General features: G+C 47.0%; 1 protein-coding gene across 1 annotated transcript in view; it reads left to right on the top strand.

Annotated features, from left to right (window-relative positions):
• NUB1 (negative regulator of ubiquitin like proteins 1) overlaps positions 1–16,982 on the top strand; it is a 29,459-nt gene extending 12,477 nt beyond the window's left edge. Inside the window, exons 8-15 of the mRNA XM_041752961.1 lie at positions 1,973–2,079; positions 7,430–7,616; positions 8,327–8,434; positions 9,313–9,465; positions 12,766–12,912; positions 14,489–14,584; positions 15,205–15,382; positions 15,555–16,982. Coding sequence (XP_041608895.1) covers positions 1,973–2,079; positions 7,430–7,616; positions 8,327–8,434; positions 9,313–9,465; positions 12,766–12,912; positions 14,489–14,584; positions 15,205–15,382; positions 15,555–15,748 — 1,170 coding nt within the window. The 3' untranslated portion in view covers positions 15,749–16,982. The remainder of the gene's footprint in view (positions 1–1,972; positions 2,080–7,429; positions 7,617–8,326; positions 8,435–9,312; positions 9,466–12,765; positions 12,913–14,488; positions 14,585–15,204; positions 15,383–15,554) is intronic.
• The last annotated feature ends 2,411 nt before the right edge of the window (positions 16,983–19,393 follow it).

Here is a 19,393-nt window from a genome sequence, read left to right as displayed (position 1 = left end):
TTTAATTAATTAATTTATTTATCTATGATAGACACACACAGAGAGAGAGGTGGTGTGATCTTTGAACACACTCCAGGAGGTCTTTACAGCAGGATTCTACAGCTGGGACCCTGAGATGAGTGTCTGACCTAGAGTCTAGTAGCTTCTAATAATAAGGGCTGTGATGACTGTGGGTCAGGTCAGCTTTAATTTTTCTGTCTTTAAAGGACAAGGCTAAAAAATAAATAAATAAATAAAAACATAAAAAAAAAATAAAGGACAAGGCTGAGTAGGCTTTACTATATGACTTATATCATTTAAAATGAGGGATTAAAGTTGAATTTTAATAAGAAAACTTGGTAGCTCTCAGTGGATTGATGCTTGATTACTAATGTTAGTAATCATTTGCCCACAGCTCTCTTATGTTAAATGATGGTAGCTAGGGCCACCCGGCTCGCTCAGCCGGTGGAGCATGCAACTCTTGATCTCAGGGTTGTAAGTTTGAGCCCCATGTTGGGTGTTGAGATTACTTTTTTAAAATCTTTGAAAAAAGTGATATATAGATTGTTCTAGAAAACCTACAAACTGAATTATATAAAAACTCAAGTCTAAAAAAAACCCTCAAGTCTAAATATTAATGAACTTAAATTTTTGGACTTTTTTTTTTTTTTAAAGTAAGCTTTGTGCCCAAAATGGGGCTTGAACTCACAGCCTTGAGATCAAGAGTAGCATTCTCGGGACATCTGGGTGGCTCAGTGGTTGACCGTCTGCCTTTGGCTCAGGGCGTGATCCCAGAGTCCTGGAATCGAGTCCCACATTGGGCTTCTTATAGGGAGCCTGCTTCTCCCTCTGCCTGTGTCTCTCATGCATAAATAAATAAAATCTTAAAAAAAAAAAAAAAAAAAAAAAAAGAATAGTATTCTCTAGTGACTGAGCCAGCCAGGCGCCTATGGATTACCTTTTAAAGATTGTTTTAGGAATACTGGAGTTGACAAATACTTCAGAAAAAAACTTGATTTAAACTAGAAAGTGAAGGGCGCTTGGGTGGCCCAGTCAGTTAAGTGTCCGCCTTCAGCTCATGTTATGATCCAGGGTCCTGGGATCGAGCCCCACATTGGGCTCCCTACTCAGTGGGGAGCCTGCTTCTCCCTTTCCCTCTGCCACTCCCTCTGCTTGTGCTCTGTCAAATAAAATCTTAAAAAAAAAAAAAAAAAGCTAGAAAGTAAAATAATTTTTTTTTTAAGGAAAGACAGAGAAAGCATGAACACAAGGGTCAGAGAGAGAGAATTCCAAGCAGGCTCCAGCATGGAGCTGGCTGTGGGACTTGATCTCACGATCCTGAGATCATGACCTGGGCTGAAACCAAGAGTCAGATAAATAACCCATTGAGCCACCCAGGTGCCCATGAATGCTTTTTATCAAAAGGATAACAGGCATTACTGGCTACTTTTGATTTGTTCAGTCTTACTGAATACTAGTAATAGAGCTAAATCAGCAGATACTAAAAAAAACTGATGGAAACAAATGGACACATGCTGGTTATGACCCTATCAGCCACATTACACTGAGTGCTTGATTTCACCATTGAAATGAAATGAAACTTTGATTGTATTTCTTTTTTTTTTTTTTTTTTTGATTGTATTTCTCTTAATTTAGTTTTTATATTTAGTTGTGATCTTGTTTTTTTTTTTCATTTTATTTGATTTCTTTAGATTTTTTTTTTTTAAGATTTTATTTATTTATTCATGAGAGACACAGAGAGAGAGAGAGGCAGAAACACAGAACACAGGCAGAGGGAGAAGCAGGCTCCATGCAGGGAGCCCGACCTGGGACTCGATTCCAGGTCTCCAGGATCATGCCCTGGGCTGAAGGTGGCGCTAAACCACTGGGCCACCGGGGCTGCCCATGATTTCTTTAGATTTAAATATACTTTTAATATAATTTGTTTATTATAGTTTAAAGTGATGTTTCTTAAAATCTGTATTTTTTCTAGGCCCTTATGTTAGCTATGGGATATCATGAGAAAGGCAGAGCTTTCCTGAAAAGAAAAGAATATGGAATAGCCTTGCCATGTCTGCTGGATGCTGACAAATATTTCTGGTAGGCACTTTTGTACTTGGTGTTACCAGTTTTCAGGAAATTAGCCCAGATTACACACAGCACTATCTCTGCCCTAGATACTTCAGACTTCAGGTTTTCACCCAAGACAGTGGTTAATGTGAAAAGAATAGTTACAGTGTAGACCAGTTTGTAAATTATTTCATCCCTTCAGATTTCTAATGTCTCTTCCCTGTAAAGAATTTTATAAACATATGCACTTATTTTTGTCACCCTCATGTAGGAGCTATGTCTGTTTCCTGTGATGTGTTGTCAGCCTGCACCATCCATTGTGCAGTCCCTGGCAGCTTTTCCCCCTTTTTTGGCGTGGTTGTTGATGATCATTCCCCAAATCCATTGTTTCCTTAGGGACTGCAAAATAGTGATACCTTAGTATTCCTTCTGTGTTTATTGCTGGGATTCTTGTGAAAAGGTATATTATTCTTCGTCAGTTATTTGGTTATGGTGAGGTACAGTTTGTACAGAAAGAATAAAATGCTTGGTTCTTTCCTATTTTCTTGTTTTCAGAATAAAGGAAGTACTTCCCTAGAATTTTCCAAAAAGGATATCACCAGTGAGGTTTTCTTTCTTCTTCCTTCTTGTTTTGTTTTGTTTTTAAGCATCAATATGAACTCATGGATTTTAACACCTTAAATGTGTTTCAAACCTCAGTGCTTAAATTGATCATTTTTGGCCAATAAGTGGGTCCTGTCCTGCATCCTTTCAACCTGATCCTGGAGGTCTCTAGTATCCAGAGGTGTTCCAGACTCATCCTGATGTTTTCTGCCCCCGATCAGGCATTGGTGGCTTCCCAAGGGCTCCTGATTCCTCTTGATGGGAAACTAATCCTGGCAGAGAAACATTTGAAAAATAGACTTAATATCTAAAAATGATCAAAAGTTAACAACTTTAGGGTTTTCTTTTTCATTTTGACGAATTCCCAGGATATACTGCATACTTCACAAGGATAAATACAAATGTTTATGGTTTGCCAGCCATATTAGTAGCAGGCACCCTTGAGTTTTAAGTGAGAAAAATCTAGATTTAAACTAACTTAAGCAAAAAGGGGGATTTATTTCTTAAATATCTGGGAGGAGGGGCAGATCTGAAAATAACTAGAACAAAGACCCAGTGCCTTTCAGGTTTTCTAACTCTGCTACTTTGTCTCAGCTTCTGTGCTCCTTTCTTTCTCCTTGGCTGTTCCTGGTGCTGGCTGCAGTTTAGGTCCTTCAGACTCAGATACATTGCTCATTTCCTTCCATAGGTGCTTGTAATTTTTTATTACATAAAATTTCAAATATATGTAAAAGTAAAGGTTAGTACAGTGAATTCCTGTGTGTTTCTAATCCAGCCTCAGCAGTCACCAAGACATAGTTGATTTTGATTTGTCCCTATGAACCTTTCTCAATCTTTTTATCCCAGACAAATCCTTGAAATAATTTTCAGGTCCCCAGGAACCCCCGAATAAAAATAACTATCTTCAGTTCACAGTACGTAGTACACATAATAACCTAATGATCATTGTTAGTGCCTCAGTAGGGAATTTTTTTTTCCTGAAGCTCTCTTTATTCAGGCTGACTTTCAGCATAGTTTTAGTGTAAGTTCTTCCTCTTAGTAAAGGAGATCAACTCTAGTGCAGGTCAGGGATGTGGGTGGAAGACACTTCAGTTGTTCTGTCCCCTTCCTACCTCCAGGTAGGCTAGAAGTTCCATCAGAACTTTCTGTGATACGTCTTGGGGTATGGTAGACAGTATGATCCAGAGTAGTTTCTTTCCCTGCTTAAAACTCACAGTGGGAGTTCTGCTTCCAGCCAAGATGGAGTAACAAGGACTGGATGTCCCCTATTACCTGAAGCAACTGGAAATTTGGGCAGAGTGTATGAAAACTGCAGTTTTGGGTAGGGAAACAATCTGGGGGAGCCCTGCAATACTTTCAGCTCACTACCTAGAGAGTCTGTAGGCTGCAGCGCAGGGACGAGAAACCCAGGTGGAGCCTCCTGGTCTCCCTGAAGTTGAAGAAATGGAGCTAGGAATCCAGGGAGGCCAAAGTGTGAGAGGAGAGAGCTGCCTGCAGGAATGTGTCACAAAGCTTCAAAAGGTGTCCTTGGAGTATTCCCTTGAGTAATGATCAGTGCCTATTAGGAAACCACCCAGGGCAGGGGAACCCCCACCCCACCCCCACCCCTGCCCGCCCAAAGGAGCAGAGAACAATCTTCAGAGTTCAGAAGGCCAAGAATAATTTGTGCTCCCACCAGCCACAGTGGGAAACTATGAGACATCACAGAGAGAATTCAGAAGGGTGTTGCCTCAGCAGTAGGGCAAACTCACTTCCAAGGGCTGCCGTGGTCCCACCTAACAAAGCTTCAAAGCAAGCCTTAAAAGGATCATACTGTTTTCAAATAACTGCATCTCAGACAAAGCACAGTAATATTTATAGAGATACAGAAATATCCAGTCATCAATTAAAAACGGACAATTGTGCAAAGAGGCAGGGAACTACAGCTGTAATAAAGAGAATAATCTAGTCAATGGAAACAGACTCAGAAGTGACATAGAAGATAGAATTCATTGGCTAGGACATTGAAACAGTTACTGTAGCCACATTCCATATATTCGGGAAGGTAGAGGAAGGATAGACCATGTTAAATAGACATGGAACATCCGCCAGAGAGCCACACTGGAATTGCAGAGATGAAAAATACAGTGTCTGAGGTGAAGAGCATGGGGTGAGATACAGTGCAGATTGGACACCACAGAAGGAAAGATGGGTACATGTGAAGATGGGGCAATAGAAATGATCCAACAGGAATCCTTTGAAAAGACTGAAAATTTTTAAAAAATTGGACACAACACCCACAATTTAGTTGTAAAGCAGTTTCAGATGACCTGATATATCAATAATTGTAGTCCCTGCAAAAGGAGACAGCCAGCCCCCAACCCCCACAAAAGAATCTTAAGAAGTAATGGCCAAAATTTTTTCGCAGTTTGTTGAAAACTATAAACCCCCAGATAACTGTAACGAGTCTCTAGTATAAGAAGTAAGAAAAACATCACAGTGAGGCCACTATAATCTGGTTCCTTCAAGCCAGTGATTGAAAAGACTTCTTAATTGACCTTTCTGGGGGAAAAAAAAAATTGGGGATATGTAAGCTTAGCTTACCTTTTTGAAATTGACATCTTTTATTTTATATAAAAATTTAAAACTCATAAGGCAAAGAGAATAAATTTCTGTTAAATAACTGCTTTTACCCCAAGTGGGACTGAATTTTTCTAAAGGTAGGTTCAGTAGGCTTTGTTTAAATAAACGTTGCTCATTTATTTTAAATCGTGTTTTTAACCTGAAAACTCACCATTGAGTATGAAAGCTACTAGAACCATAAGCCAAAGCAGTATTAATAAAAATATACTCTAAGATACAGTTTTATACAAGGTCTTAAAAGTTAGTTTTCTTTCTGAGTGACATAATCAGGTTCAAATACAGGCCTTAATAGTTGCAGAATCATTAACTGTAATTGTCGATTTTGTGGTATCTTTATAGGCCTCTAAATGAATAGCAAGTGTTATTTCTGAAACTAAAAGAATCACCTGTACTTTGTTAGTCTGAGACCTGGGGTTGTTTTAATGCTGCACAGTACTCCCTTCTGGAATGAACTTGCACACATGATTTTATTTTTATCTGAAATGAGGTGTTTTCTGTCCTTGCTCTTCCTTCTCATTAAACAACAATGAGCCTGCACACCCATGTAAGGCAGTGAAAACTGGGACAAAATGTCCCATTTTCTTACGAACGGCAGGATCATCATCTGTCACAGAAACAGAAATCTAGAATGTAGGGTCACCTCGAATGAAAGATCGGAGCACAGCCCACAGAGGTTTTCCTCTTCCCTCAAAGGCACGTTCTCAGGCCGAGCAGGCAGTTCAGGCAGGGGCCTGTGTGTGTGTGCATGTGTATGAAGTACAGGGTGTACCTCACAGAACTTTCATGAAGAGTAGAAACCGTGGGTGAAAAGTAGAACAGATAACAGATAAATATCCCCAATTTTTTTTTCCCCCAGAAAGGTCGACGAAGAAGTCTTTTCAATCACTGGCTTGAAGGAACCAGATTATAGTGGCCTCACTGTGGTGTTTTTCTTACTTCTTATACTAGATGGTATACACCCAGTATACCATCTTGTGCAGACCCCAGAGCACTGACGCTCCGCTCAGGAGGCTCCCACATCACACTATAAAGGACACCATCTCATTCCTTTGGTTTTTCTGTTTCTTCCAAGCAGATATTGATAGGCAAGGTGGAAGCTTGAGGGCATGTAGATTTTGCAGTTTTATATAAGAGCAGTCTTATTTTTAATAGAATACCCACGAAAACAAACAGGCGAGACCTTTCAAGTTTCTTCCAGACGTTTCCCATTTTGGTGACAAGAAAGTTCAGACATGAGGTCTAGATGTGTGTTATGAATTTCTAAAAGTCACATTTTAAAATCAGAATAAATAAACTCAATGTCCATCTTTGTCAACATTTCCCTCTTCTTTGGACCTGAGTACAGCTACAGAGTAGCATTTCGCCTGCACCTGAGACCCCAGATCAGCTAAGCATTTAAAGCCTGGCATTTTCTGGATTGTTTTTCCTCCCAGCTTGACTGTGATTGGACATGAATGCCTTGTTTTCATCAGTTGAGGCATTCATAGTTAAGTAGTGATTTTTTTTTTTGGAGGTGGGGGGCTCTTTAAAGCATTGTTCTCAACTTTGGCTGTACATTAGACTCACCCAGGGAGATTTTTGATATACAACCTCCAAGGCCTACCTCCAGAGATTTCTTTTTTTTTTTTTTAATTTTTTTATTTATTTATGATAGAGAGAGGCAGAGACATAGGCAGAGGGAGAAGCAGGCTCCATGCACCGGGAGCCCGACATGGGATTTCTGTTAGGATTTGATGTAGATGGGGCTTCAGCATCAGTAAGAAACAAAAGAAAAAAATCCTCAGGTTTGCAGTCAGCGTTGGAAACCTTTGCTTTAAACCACGGTCTCTTCATGTTTGCTGAAGGGTTCTGACACCATGACCTCAATTTCCACTTCTTGCTGAACCTCTTTCCCAGGTAGCCCGGGTATGTGTGTGTTTATGCCTGGGGCTGTGGGGTGGTGGTTGTATCACACTTCGTGGTGAGCCCTAACTGCTTTTTTCCCCATCAGGAGGATTCAGATTATAAATATAGCTACCTTTTTAAGCACTGGGGTCTGTGCTGTATAGCAGCCAGTCTTTGGAAATATAGCAGAACCTGGAAAAGACTTCCAGTAATTCACAAAAAGGTTTTTAATGTGACTTTTCTGTGATGTCATTTCCTTCCGCTCCCCTAGTGAGTGTTGCAGGGAACTGCTGGATACAGTAGATAACTATGCAGTGCTCCAGCTGGATATAGTGTGGTGTTACTTCTGCTTGGAACAACTGGAATGCCTTGATGATGCAGAAAAAAAATTAAACTTGGCTCAGAAATGCTTTAAAAATTGCTATGGAGAAAACCACCAGAGGCTGGTCAACATAAAAGTATGTTACTGTAATTTGTTTTATGTATTATTGAGCCCATTTCTACCCTCTGAGTTTATTCCTGCTACAAAATTTAGACTGCTGCCAAAAGGTGATTTGGCAGTAGTATCCACGGGGTTCTTTTGAAGCTCTCCTTTAATGGGAATTTGAAATGTGTTACAAGTTGGGCTATTACTTTGGCCTGTGCAGTGTTTAGCTGGAGGGACAGTCTTCCAGTCCTAGAACCCTGTCGATGATCACCTCGACCAAGAGAGCTGGTGACCGTGTTCAGTAGCATCTCATGGAAGATTTGAATGCAGAAAAAATAGACATTTTGAATGGTAACAGTTGACACCAGTGAGTCACAGCTCAAGAGCTGTGATTTGAATAACGATTTTTGTAAGGTGATTTCCACAAGTCATCAGAATTCTGCTTGGAAATTTCAGGGGAGTATAAAATATCCCAGTTTGGGTTTTTGTGTACTTCCTTACTGACCAGAAGAACTACAGTCTTGGGTGTCTGGACACAGGTGTTCTGACCAATTCTTCCTTGTGGGACATGAGGTGTCATTGTCCTCTGGGATCTTTACTTTTGCCCTCAGCAATAACTAAAGATAGAAACATTTTAGTCATACTTTTTTGCCTCTGTAGAGATGAAGGGAATTACAAGTGTGAATATTCTAGATCTGTAATTAGAAATAATTTTATACTTTTTTCCCCCAATAACTTTAGGGGAACTGTGGGAAAGAGAAGGTATTGTTTTTAAGACTTTACTTGCTTCAAGGTATCCGAAACTATCACAGTGGAAATGGTGAAGAGGCTCGTGAGTATCTCAACAAGGTAAGGAAATGAATACTCCAGGGAGTATTTTCACCTACTTTTTTTTTCATCCCAAGATGTCAAGTATTTCATAAACTCAGTGTGGTGAGGAACTTGCCTCTGTCCTCTGTGCCGTCTGCATCATACAGGCCATAGCCGTACTCGTATTGCTAGGGTGCGTGTGAGCTGCTGTAATAAGGAAACCTCAGAAAGACAGTGACTTTAATTGGCTGTAGTCTCCATGTCTCATCTAGCAGCATGGAGATGAGCAGGTGGGTCAGTGGAGCAGCTTGGCCAGCCTGTGTGTGGCAGCCATGGTGGCTCCTGTCAGTCCTCTTCCAGCCAGCAGAGGGGGAGGGAGGGAGGGTGTGCTTATGTGTGTGTGTGTGTGTGTGTGTGTATGTGTGTGTAAGAGAGAGAGAGAGAGAGTGAGTGTGTGTGTGAGAGAGTCCAGGGCTGCCTCTGGAAGGACCAGAAGTTGGGGCTGTCACTCCTACTACAGGCCACTGGCCTGGACTTAACCACCTAGCTACACCTGGTTGCAGGAGAGGGTGAGAAATGCCATGTGCACAGCTCAAATTCAGGGTATTTGGTGACAAAAACGGAGGAGATAGCGGATACCAGCCCTGCCCATAATACTCAGCCTGTTTCCCTCTATTCAGTATGATACATCACATGTCTATTCTGTTCAAGCTGGTTGATAATAAGCAGGGTTGAGAGTTTTTATCTAAAATCTGACACACCAAAAAAAATTAAAAATAAAAAAATAAAAAATAAAATCTGACACACCCTAATTCACACTGGGTACAAGCTTCCTTTTTTCAGGCCTTAGCTTTGTGTTAAGCTTTAATGTTGTGAAGGTTACATGCATGACTCTTGTATTTTTTTCTTGTCTGTAGGCACGTCAACTCTTTAAAGAGCTCTACATTGATCCGTCAAAAGTTCACAATTTGTTGCAGTTGGGATTTACTGCCCAGGAGGCCCGGCTTGGCCTGAGGGCATGTGACGGGAACGTGGACCACGCGGCTGCCCACATTACCAACCGTAGAGAGGTACCTTAACTTGGTCTCGGTGACACTGGGTCTTGGCCTTTGCATAGGTGTGAAACTTGAGGCAATAGTAAGCCTATTTCCAAAATGCTATAGCTCCTGTGTATGAAAGAAAAGCAAACGATTGTTCCATAGTAGTTCTAATCACAAGAAGCTCTTTATGCTTCAGACTGGGAAGAAACAGGAGAAACTTGTCTATTTTAATTGCATTAATTTCAGGTAGTGCAGTTGCCTTAGTTTTATTTCCTGCTGTGGTGGCAGTAGCTCCGAAGTCCATTATCCAAGTAGCCTGTCTGTGCATGTCTCCTCTCTCTCTTTTTTAACCGTGGTAGATTTCTGGAAAGCATTTTAAAAGGGGCTTTGTTTTCCCATGGGCCACTGTTAGGGCCACTGGGGCAGATAATTCCCAGTTTTATGAATGGGTTGTGGGTCAGATCAGTGGTAAAACTTGAACGAAGACCAGGTTTCTCACGCACTCTCCATGTCCTATCTGAGAATAGTGTTCTCGTGAGTTTTTATAAGTAGTAAAAATAAATGTTCTTAAAGAACAGTGGAGTCCCATCCCTTGTGTGTGTGTGTGTGTGTGTGTGTGTGTGTGTGTTAAGAGTTGAATCACAAAAAAAATTTAAAAAAGAGTTGAATCACAGCCCTTGGAGAAAACGAAGGACAAAACAGCAGCGCATGTGGGTGGTGGGCGCTGTTCACTCTTCACCCAGTGGGTGTGGGTCCAGGCTGCTTTGGCTTAAATACTGGGGAGGTAGTTATGGACCTGCTTCACTGTGAAGTGCCCTGAAGCAGGACAAGTCTCTGGTTAGTTGGTTCAGTGGGGTCACCCTGAGGTGGAGAACCTGGCTTCTGTCTCTGTTGGCTGTTGTCACCTGGGTCTTCCCGTTATGCCGGAGGCCGGGGCTGACAATCAGAGACCTCAGAGCAGCACTGCGCTGCTCACTGGCGAGGGTGAGGGTTACAGAAGACCCTAGAACCCTCCACAGCTCTTCCCCAGGGTCCACTCTGCAGCTCCAGGAGGGTGGACAAAAGGGCGGCCTGGTATGGCTCCCAGGTTCTGCCCTCGCAGCCCCCAAGGCTTTTGGTGTGGGCGTTTCCATCTCCATCTCCGCCAGCCGAGGGGGCACGGATTCCTAGAAGTGTTGTTGTACAGTGTGGCTCTCAGCAGAGTCTAGTTTCCCATGAGGCAGAAGGAGCAGCCGGAAGCCTACTAGGCTGCTTCCCCATGACGAGCTCACCAGCCCCGTCCTACAGCCCGTTCACCCCGGCACCCCCAGCACCCGAGCCTCCCCCCACTCCACCCTCCCAGCGGGCCTGACTACTGCCTCCACCACACGGCTCAGTGCGGTACCCCCAGCCTCTGCCCCGTCCGTTTTATTGTTCCAGTCTCTAGTGTAAAGGGAAACATCAGGAAAACTACTTTTCTCCTGTGTGTCCACATGATTAACAGGAAGGTGAACTAGACCCTTGTACTTGAAGGAGCCGCACTTTGAGGATCCGACTTCCTGGCAGATCGGGGTGAGATGAAGCAGATCCTGCATCTGCTGGCCGGCAGCACCCTTCTCTGTGTTTGAATGTTGTGCAGGTGTCTTGGAATATAAATGGAAGAGCTAAAATCGGAGGCAGGGGGTGGGGCAGGTAGGGGCAGCTGATGCGGCAGGGAGGTGAGAATACAGGTCAAAACGCCGGTGCTACACAATCCCTTCACTGGCCCATGTGGTTGAGGAGCAGGGGGGACAGGGCAGCGTGGGGACATGGAGGCCGGGTGTTGGGACCCTGGGTGCCAGAGGAGGCACTGGCACCTGGCCAGTGGGGCTCTGAGGCTCTAGATGGCCAAGCCTGCTGCCTGGGGCAGAGGTCAGAGGCATCAGCAGGAGGATGTGGGTGTTGGGGTGAAGGGAGTGGCCCTGCCACGTCCCCATCAGCAGGGCAGGCTGCTCATCAGTAGGTTGTCCAGTTTGAAACAGGAAATTAAAGTCAAAGGATGCCTTCGTCCGTGGGTATGTTTTGGCCAGTCACTGGTCTGTAGTCCTGCAGGCTCTGTGGGAATTCTTGGCAGCACCGTGATGACTCCTTTCTTCCCAAGAGATGAGGCTCTGTCCCTCTTGTGTGCAAGATGTGTGGCACTTGTTGCTTGGGCTGAGCCACAGAGGAGGGATAGAGGAAGAAGAAAAAGCCGTTCTCTCCACTATTTTCCTGGTATTGGCTGAGGGCTCACCATCTCTAGAATTGTGCAAAAGCCCTCAGCCCAGCTCTGCAGTCAGCCGTGACCTTAACCAGCAGGCCACTTAACTTTCTTTAGAGATTTTCTGTCTTCTCATTGGCAAAATGATGAGGTTGGATTAAATTAGTGGTTTTCAAGTTTGTTTTAGCTTGTTTTGTTTTTTTGGTCAGCAGAATCTGTAGGTTTTTTTTTTTGTTTTTTTTTTTTAATATTTATTTTAGAGAGTGCAAGGGGAGGGGCAGACGGAGAGAAGCAGGCTCCCCACTGAGGGCAGAGCCCAACATGGGCTCCGTCCATATCCCCACCCTGAGATCATGACCTGAGCCGAAATCAAGAGCTGGACACTTAACTGAGCCACCCAGGTGCCCCTAGAATGACAATTGTTTCTAAAACAAATTCTGAACTCTCCTGATTGGGGCTGAGATGGGAGAGAAGAGGCTAGAACTCTTTGTAGCCCTCAGGCTTTGGCAGCAACAGAAGGCACTTCTGAGACTCAGAGTCAAGAGTCATGGGATTAGATGGCCTTTGTCTCCTGGCATTGAGTGTTCTGGAGGTTTTAAATGGGTTGATAGGCCCTAGGAGCACCTGGAGTGGGGTGGATACATCTGCATCTTTGGTATCACCCGGCACACTGCCCCCACCCCCCATTCAGACTCCACATTTTAACAAGATCCCAGGACTTAACCAGGGGCCAGAAAGCCCCCCTTCCCACCCCCCAGCCATGGATAAAGCTCCTCTACCCCCTTCCTGGAAGAGGGGCCATCCATGTCTCAGCCTGGCAGCGATGAGCTCCCTGGGGCTGGGCAGGCGGTAACTGAGGCACTCTCCTCTGCCCCCAGACAGAGCTCTCCAGCTCCCACTGCCCCGCCCCCCAGCAGTGCTATGCCCTCTTCATGCCCTCTGCTCTAGCCTGCAGCCCTTGGTGCTGTTGATGTGGGACATGCTGAGAGGTTCATCCCCCTTCTTTTGTTTTCCACTCTGCATGGCAACCCCAGAAATCCTACAGAGCATAGATTGAGAAGGCTTCCTGCAGAACCTCAATCCCCAACTCTGACTTTACTGTTTTCCTAAAGGAATTGGCCCAAATAAGGAAAGAGGAAAAAGAGAAGAAAAGACGCCGGCTGGAGAACATAAACTCCTTGAAAGGAATGGGCTACTCTACTCACGCAGCCAAGCAGGCCCTGCATCAGGCCAGTGGGAACCTGGACGAAGCCCTGAAGGTAGCGCCTCCCCTGCAGCCCACCCTGAGCGCCCCTGCTTGTGGGTCATGGGCTCCCCTCCATGTCCTTTCGTGGTGTGTGGGGTCCCCCTGCCAGGGCCTTCTCCTAGTCCTGGTTTGGATCCAACGGTCAGTTCTCTCGTTCTCGGTCCCAATAGCAGAGCCCACAGGGCAGAGCTTTGTGGAAGGTTTCTGATGGCAACACCAGGAGTTTAGCAGAGATGTGGAGGAAGAGAAGAGTTACTAAAGCCTTAGGATAGTTTTCTTTTAGCTAAAAAAAAATTTTAATATTGTTTTATTGATTCAGTCAGTACACGTTGGCCTCAGGGAGCCCACAGAGTGTTGGGGAGACAGAACACAGTGGAGGGAAGGCCACTGTGTGGGAGCACAGCATGCGGGGAGCAGGGGTTCCGCTAAGTTGTGGAGGGTCACACAGGCTGGCCAGGCAGAGGGGGGTGCCTCTCCGGGCAGGCACAGGACCCACATGAGGGTGGAGGCCCAAGGGAGTGGGAGCTGCGGGCCAGGTGGGCAGGTGTCCCCTCACTTGCCCTGCTGAGGAGTTCACACTGGGCCCTGCAGGCAGCTAGGAGCATTCCCTGCCTTTGCCGTTTAATTCTCAAGACCTCCTGTCCATTCCTCAGAAGTTTCCACAAGTAAATGTATGTGTGCGTGTGTGTATACATTTATAAATGAACTTGAGTATCTAGTTTGACTTATGTTGGAAAAATATAAAGGCAGGACATTCTAAATACATGGAAGGACCCATGGCCCCCCCAGGAGATTTAACTACACAAGTAGCAAGTGAGATGTGCCACCAGTATGGAAGTAATTAAGGGACACTCCTCAAAAGGGTTTTTAAAGGTTAAGAGTAAGTATTGTGTGATATGGAAATCAAGGGTCAAAAGAACTCTGTCCTCTCCTTGACACTTTAAATTGAAATGTAGCCCATGACACTCCAAAGAGAAATGACCCCGGGGCTGCCCTGCACCTCCAAGAAGCCTTTGTGCTTATGGCCCTGCCTGACCTGTGGCCCCAGAGGCTGAGCTCTGGTACCTTCCACTTCCCAGGGATCTTTTTTTTTCTTTTTTTTTTTAAAGATTTAATTTATTTATTCATGAGAGACAGAGACACAGAGAGAGAGAGAGAAGAGACACAGGCAGAGGGAGAAGGAGGCTGCATGCAGGGAGCCCAATACAGGACATGATCCTGTGTCTCCAGGATCACGCCCTGGGCTGAAGGCGGCGCTAAACCGCTGAGGCCACCCACCCCACCCCACCCCACCCCCACCCCTGGGCTGCCCAGAGGGGATCTTTTGTGTGGCTAATCTTGCTCCTCCAGACCTCAACTCCCATGGTACCTTTGGTAGGAAGCTGTCTAAACACCAGCATCCCCAGCCATACCTGGGCTGGGGGGATGGTCCCTTTCCCCTGCTTCCTACACACCCTTTGCCTGGCCCCCCCTCAGCATCCTACACTGTTAGTTGGGTGTCCTGTGACCAGTGTGCCTCGCAGCAAGGGGGTGCTTCATCTAAATGCACAGGTGTGAGTGCTGAGTAAAGGGTATTCCTGTGTTTCCAGATTCTTCTCAGCAATCCTCAGATGTGGTGGTTAAATGATTCAGATCCTGAAACAAACAACCAGCAAGAAAGTCCTTCCCAGGAAAACATTGACCAAGTAAGTAAGAATGGATTTGCGGACAGGGCTCTAGGCAGGACTCGGGCCCACCCTAGGAGGCCAGCAGAGCATGCGGCAGTTGCTGTGGGTAGAAGTGAAGCAGGAAGTATTTCCTTCCAGAGTTGAAATTGGAAGGCAACTGGAGGTTCTTTAGACTTTTCCTCTCTTGTATGCATAGAGAACTTTCCACATCAGCTACCTCTGCTTTCAAGCACATCTCTGCCTGTGACCCATAAGGACATCACCGTGGCGACTCTGTCCACGTTTCCCTCCCCTGTTAGCACACTGAGGGCCTTCTGACTGATTTCCTACAGGTCCTAGTGACCGTTGTAGCACATCTCTGTGGGCTCACAAGCTTGTTGCCATTCTGAGAGGCCTGGGGGTTGGAACATTTGGCTCAGTCTTCCTCAATCCTTTCTGGGTGGCCCCATGTACCCGCTGGTGCTAAAGAGCAGTGTGACACAAGGCCTGGTGCTGTGTGCACACCAGGGGCCTTGGACACATATTCCCTGTGAGGCTGTCCCTGCCAGGGAAGGGGGCGGATGGGAGTGCTGGGCATGGGTCAGCTCTGTGTCGCCGAGGCCTGTGGGTAGCCACCTCTTCCCCTGGGCTCTCCCTAGCTGGTGTACATGGGCTTCGATGCGGTGGTGGCTGATGCCGCCTTGAGAGTGTTCAGGGGAAACGTGCAGCTGGCAGCTCAGACCCTCGCCCACAACGGAGGAACTCTTCCTCCTGACCTGCAGCTCTTGGTGGAAGACTCTTCATCAACGCCATCCACGTCCCCTTCCGACTCCGCAGGTAGGTCTGAGGCCTCTGAGTACCAAGGTGGGAGTGGGCCGGGGCAGGTGTGCCCTTCTGGACTGCAGCGCTGTTCTGTGCTTAGGCTGTGTGGCCAGGGAGAGCCTTCTGGATGCTCATGTGGGTCCGTTCGTCTCCCCACCTCCGCTATAACCACGTTCCTCCGTTATAGGTACCTCTAGTGCCTCAACAGATGAAGATATGGAAACCGAAGCTGTCAATGAAATACTGGAAGATATTCCAGAACATGAAGAAGATTATCTTGACTCAACGCTGGAAGATGAAGAAATTATTATTGCAGAGTACTTATCTTATGTAGAAAATATAAAGTCAGCAACAAAGAAAAACAATAATGAGCAGAAATAAATACTGAGTTTCTGCTTATAAATTCTATCATTATGAAAAGTCGAATGCAGGTCTTCTTTTTTTCCTTCTTTTGATCTGATTTTGCTGCACGGGTGCTTCCTACTTGGTTGCAGGAGGGACGAGCAGGGATCTGGGGCTGCTGTGAGGGCAGAGGGGGCTGGGGCAGAGGTGGGTGGGGTGCTGGTCCCTAACACTGACCTCAGGAAAGGAGCTGCCTCTGGCTTGATCTTCTTCCTGGCTGCCTTCAGAGGCTACAGCCCTAACACAGTCTTCCCTGCTTGGCTTTTTACCCAGAAATGGGAAGGACATTCGTTCTGGGGAATAGGGTGGCCCCTGGGGAAGGTCTCGGTCTCCAGGAATTGCTGGTGGGGAGGGGAAGCATCCAGATTCATCTGCTCTTCATTTTGCCTGGCTGTCCTGCTCTTCTGAGCTCACTGCTGACCTCTTCCTGCCTCCCATGATGCAGCTCTGCCTTCCTGCTTCAGCCTCACTGGCTCATCCCTGAATTTTAAATCTTCAGCCATTCCAAGTGCTTTGGGAGACTAAAGATGAGGAGGCATTGACTGTAGTAGCCATACCAAATCGTGGCAGACTTGAAAGTCCGTCTTCTATGCTCTTAGTTTAGTAAAATGTGCACTTGAAATTCAAGGTTGAAGTTGAGAATTTATAGATGTTCAAAATTCTTTATGAAAATCTTTTATTAAATGGGAAGGTTTTAAATGCTAACCAAAGCAACTAATTTTTAATTAGCATTTTCAGATGCTGTGCTATCACATTAAACTCACTGCTGGCTGAGATACTTATCAGAGATTGAGATCTATGTTCTCTGGATTTGTGGGGGGTTTTGGGTATACATGGGTCCCAGAAGACTATTTCTAAAGGTGCATAGTTAGCCTCTTAATGGCCCAAATAACCACCCTCCCTGTGCCATGCATTCCTTCGTAGATGTGTATTAAATGAAAACCTGGTCCAGCCCCAGGACACCACTGGCAGCCACAGTGTGCTGAATCAAGTGCCAGGTGTGTTCCTGACACTCTTCCCTTCCAGAAGTCGCTGGAAGCTTCTGCGACTCAGGGCAGACACACTGCTGCCGTCAAGGGGTGGCTGAAACGCTTTGACTTTTTCACTCATAATTTTCATAAAGCTTGAATAACAGTCCAGTTTGAATTAGTGGGAATCTTTTCTGTCATCTTTTAAAATGGATGGTACAGATGGAAATAAAAGGTGGAAAATATATTCAAAAACTGTCAGCCTAACTTTGCAATAAGTTGCTCAAACTCCTAAACTGTTCTAAGTGTTGAAAATATCTGGTCTAGAGTTTCATTTAGATTCAAGATGCTTGCTTGCATGGAGTTCTGTGAAATCACATCGACGTCTGTAGCCGTTGGGGAGGAAGGAGGCTGCCAGGAGGGGGCAGGGGTTTGTGCTGTTGGTGTTGAAGTGGCCGACCACCAAGGTGATTGGGAGTGGGGGGTCTCTTGGTCTTGCCTGGACTGTGTCCTACTTGGATTTTGGGCATAAATTGCAGCTTGTGGCTAACTAGTTACTGTCCTGGCCTTGGGCTGGGCCTGGCTTCTAGCTTCCCAAAAACTTTCTTAATGATCATAGAAAGGCTAGGAAAGCAGGGACACACGAGCAGCACTCTGACATTGCTTCATCTGCTCTCAGAGAGATGCAGAGAGGCCAGTTCTCACCTTAGGGACCATGCGCCTCGTGAGGAGGGCTGCCCATCCCAAGTTGGGAGACAGGTTCTGGTCCTGGCTTTGCCTCCAACTGGTGTGTAAAAACTAGACAAGCAGTGACCAAGTACCACTCCCAGCTCTGGAGGACAAGAGAGGCAGCAGAGGACATTTGTAATGAAAATGTCTCCAAGTCAACAGGAGTGTGCTGAGGCCGGAAGAGTCGGGAGGTGGACCTTGCAAGGGGCTCTCCTTGGAGAGTCAGAGAAAGAACATTCTAGACCTGAGACCAATGAAGAGGCAATAGTTGGCATAGGACAGGCCGAGTGTGCCATATTCATGAGGTCACAGCCACTCTAGGCCCACCAGACCGTGGGTTGGGGCAGAGAATGAGGTGGGAAGGATGCCAAGTCCAACTACAGAGCACTCGGAAAGGCAGGCAGGGGGTCTGGATCCAAGAGGCCTAACACCCAGGCCATCAGACAACTCCAGTAGTGGGATGCAGGTGTCTGCACTCTTCACCTGTGATGCTGGTCCTTCTCTTGTGAAATTCCATCTGCTCTTGGCTTTGGTGACACTTCATGCCCTGTCCGTGTTAACTGCCCATATGGCAGTAAGTACTTCTGTCCTTCCTCCCCTATCCAGCTGCATTTGTCAAAAGCAAAGAATACCTGGTCATCTGGTCTTTACATCCTCAACAGCTAACACGGGCTTGTGCGGCATAGAAATGAAAATTACCCAAATATATTCTCCATAAATATAACAGTTCCATTTCCTACTCTCTCCAGGAGAGGCAGGCAGGAGAACAAACTTGCAGCAGCTCCTGTTTTATGATCCGCACCCGGGGTTGCTTCCCTGGATGGATTGTTGCCCGTGTGTTTTATTCTCTGTTGTGGTTGGATAAGATGGGGGATCTGGGGTGACAAACGAGCAAAAGCTGCAGGGCAGGAACGTGACATCGGCTGTGAACAGCAATAGCGTCTGGTACTCCAGCTGCCTGCCTGTCAGCAACGTGGAAATCCTAGCAGGCTGCTCAGGGTGGGCCCTCTGCCTGCCCTCCCTGAAATGCACCTCAGCTCCCAGGATGCCCCTTCGGCAGGCGGCATGACCCCGGAGGGCCACCAGGTAGTGAGTGCCCCCCCCCACCCCCCCCCACCCCCCGCCACAGCCAGCAGCGCTCGGCCTGTGCGTTTTGAGTCCCACCCAAAGAATGCAGAGCGATGCTGCTGCATGTGGTTGTCACCGGCAAGCCTGTTTTCCTGGGGAGACGGACACCCGGGTTCCCGGGGCTTGGGGGCGTGGCCTGGAGGACCGTCACAGAGGTACCCGACCCTTCCTACTGCCCCAGGTGTCAATCCCGTACCTATCAGTGGGCCTGAGGGAGAGGGAGCCACCAGTCAGGGCTGGACCTGGCTGCCCCGGGAGCACAGGCCCTACAGCGCGTCTTGCTGGTGAAACAGCTCTTGGATTAGCGCCGTGGACAGCCTGCTCCTCCGCCTCGGGGCCCGCGAGACGCTGAGCTCCACCGCAGGCGCGGCCAGCAGCTTCTGGGCACCGCCAGCAGCCAGGGCTGCCAGAGCGCCCCCTTCAGGTGATGGGGCAGCCGGGGGCGGCTCTCCTCGGGGCCTGGCCCCTGGGGCTCCTGCGGGACGTCCCGCGCCTCCACCCCGCCCCCGGGCCGGCTCCTGCACACCCGGACCGCAGGGCAGCGCCCTCCTCCACTCATGCAGACCCGGGGGCTCCCAGCAGGGCCCACGGATCCCCGCAGCCACCCGGACAGGCCGCAGGGCCGGTTCCTTGCTCCCGAGCCTCTCCCCACGCGAGTGCCGCGGTGGGGGTGACAGGGCCGCAGCCCCCCTGCACCCCGGGGAGGGGCAGGCCCCCCGGGGGTGAGGCCCCCGGGCGCGGGAACCCCTCCTCCCTCGGGAGGAAGCTGAGCGTGGGCAGAACAAAAGACACAGTCAGA

The sequence above is a fragment of the Vulpes lagopus genome, chromosome 4 (genome assembly GCF_018345385.1).
Source record: "Vulpes lagopus strain Blue_001 chromosome 4, ASM1834538v1, whole genome shotgun sequence".
NCBI lineage: Eukaryota > Metazoa > Chordata > Mammalia > Carnivora > Canidae > Vulpes > Vulpes lagopus.
This window is presented reverse-complemented; position numbering and strand designations above follow the sequence as displayed.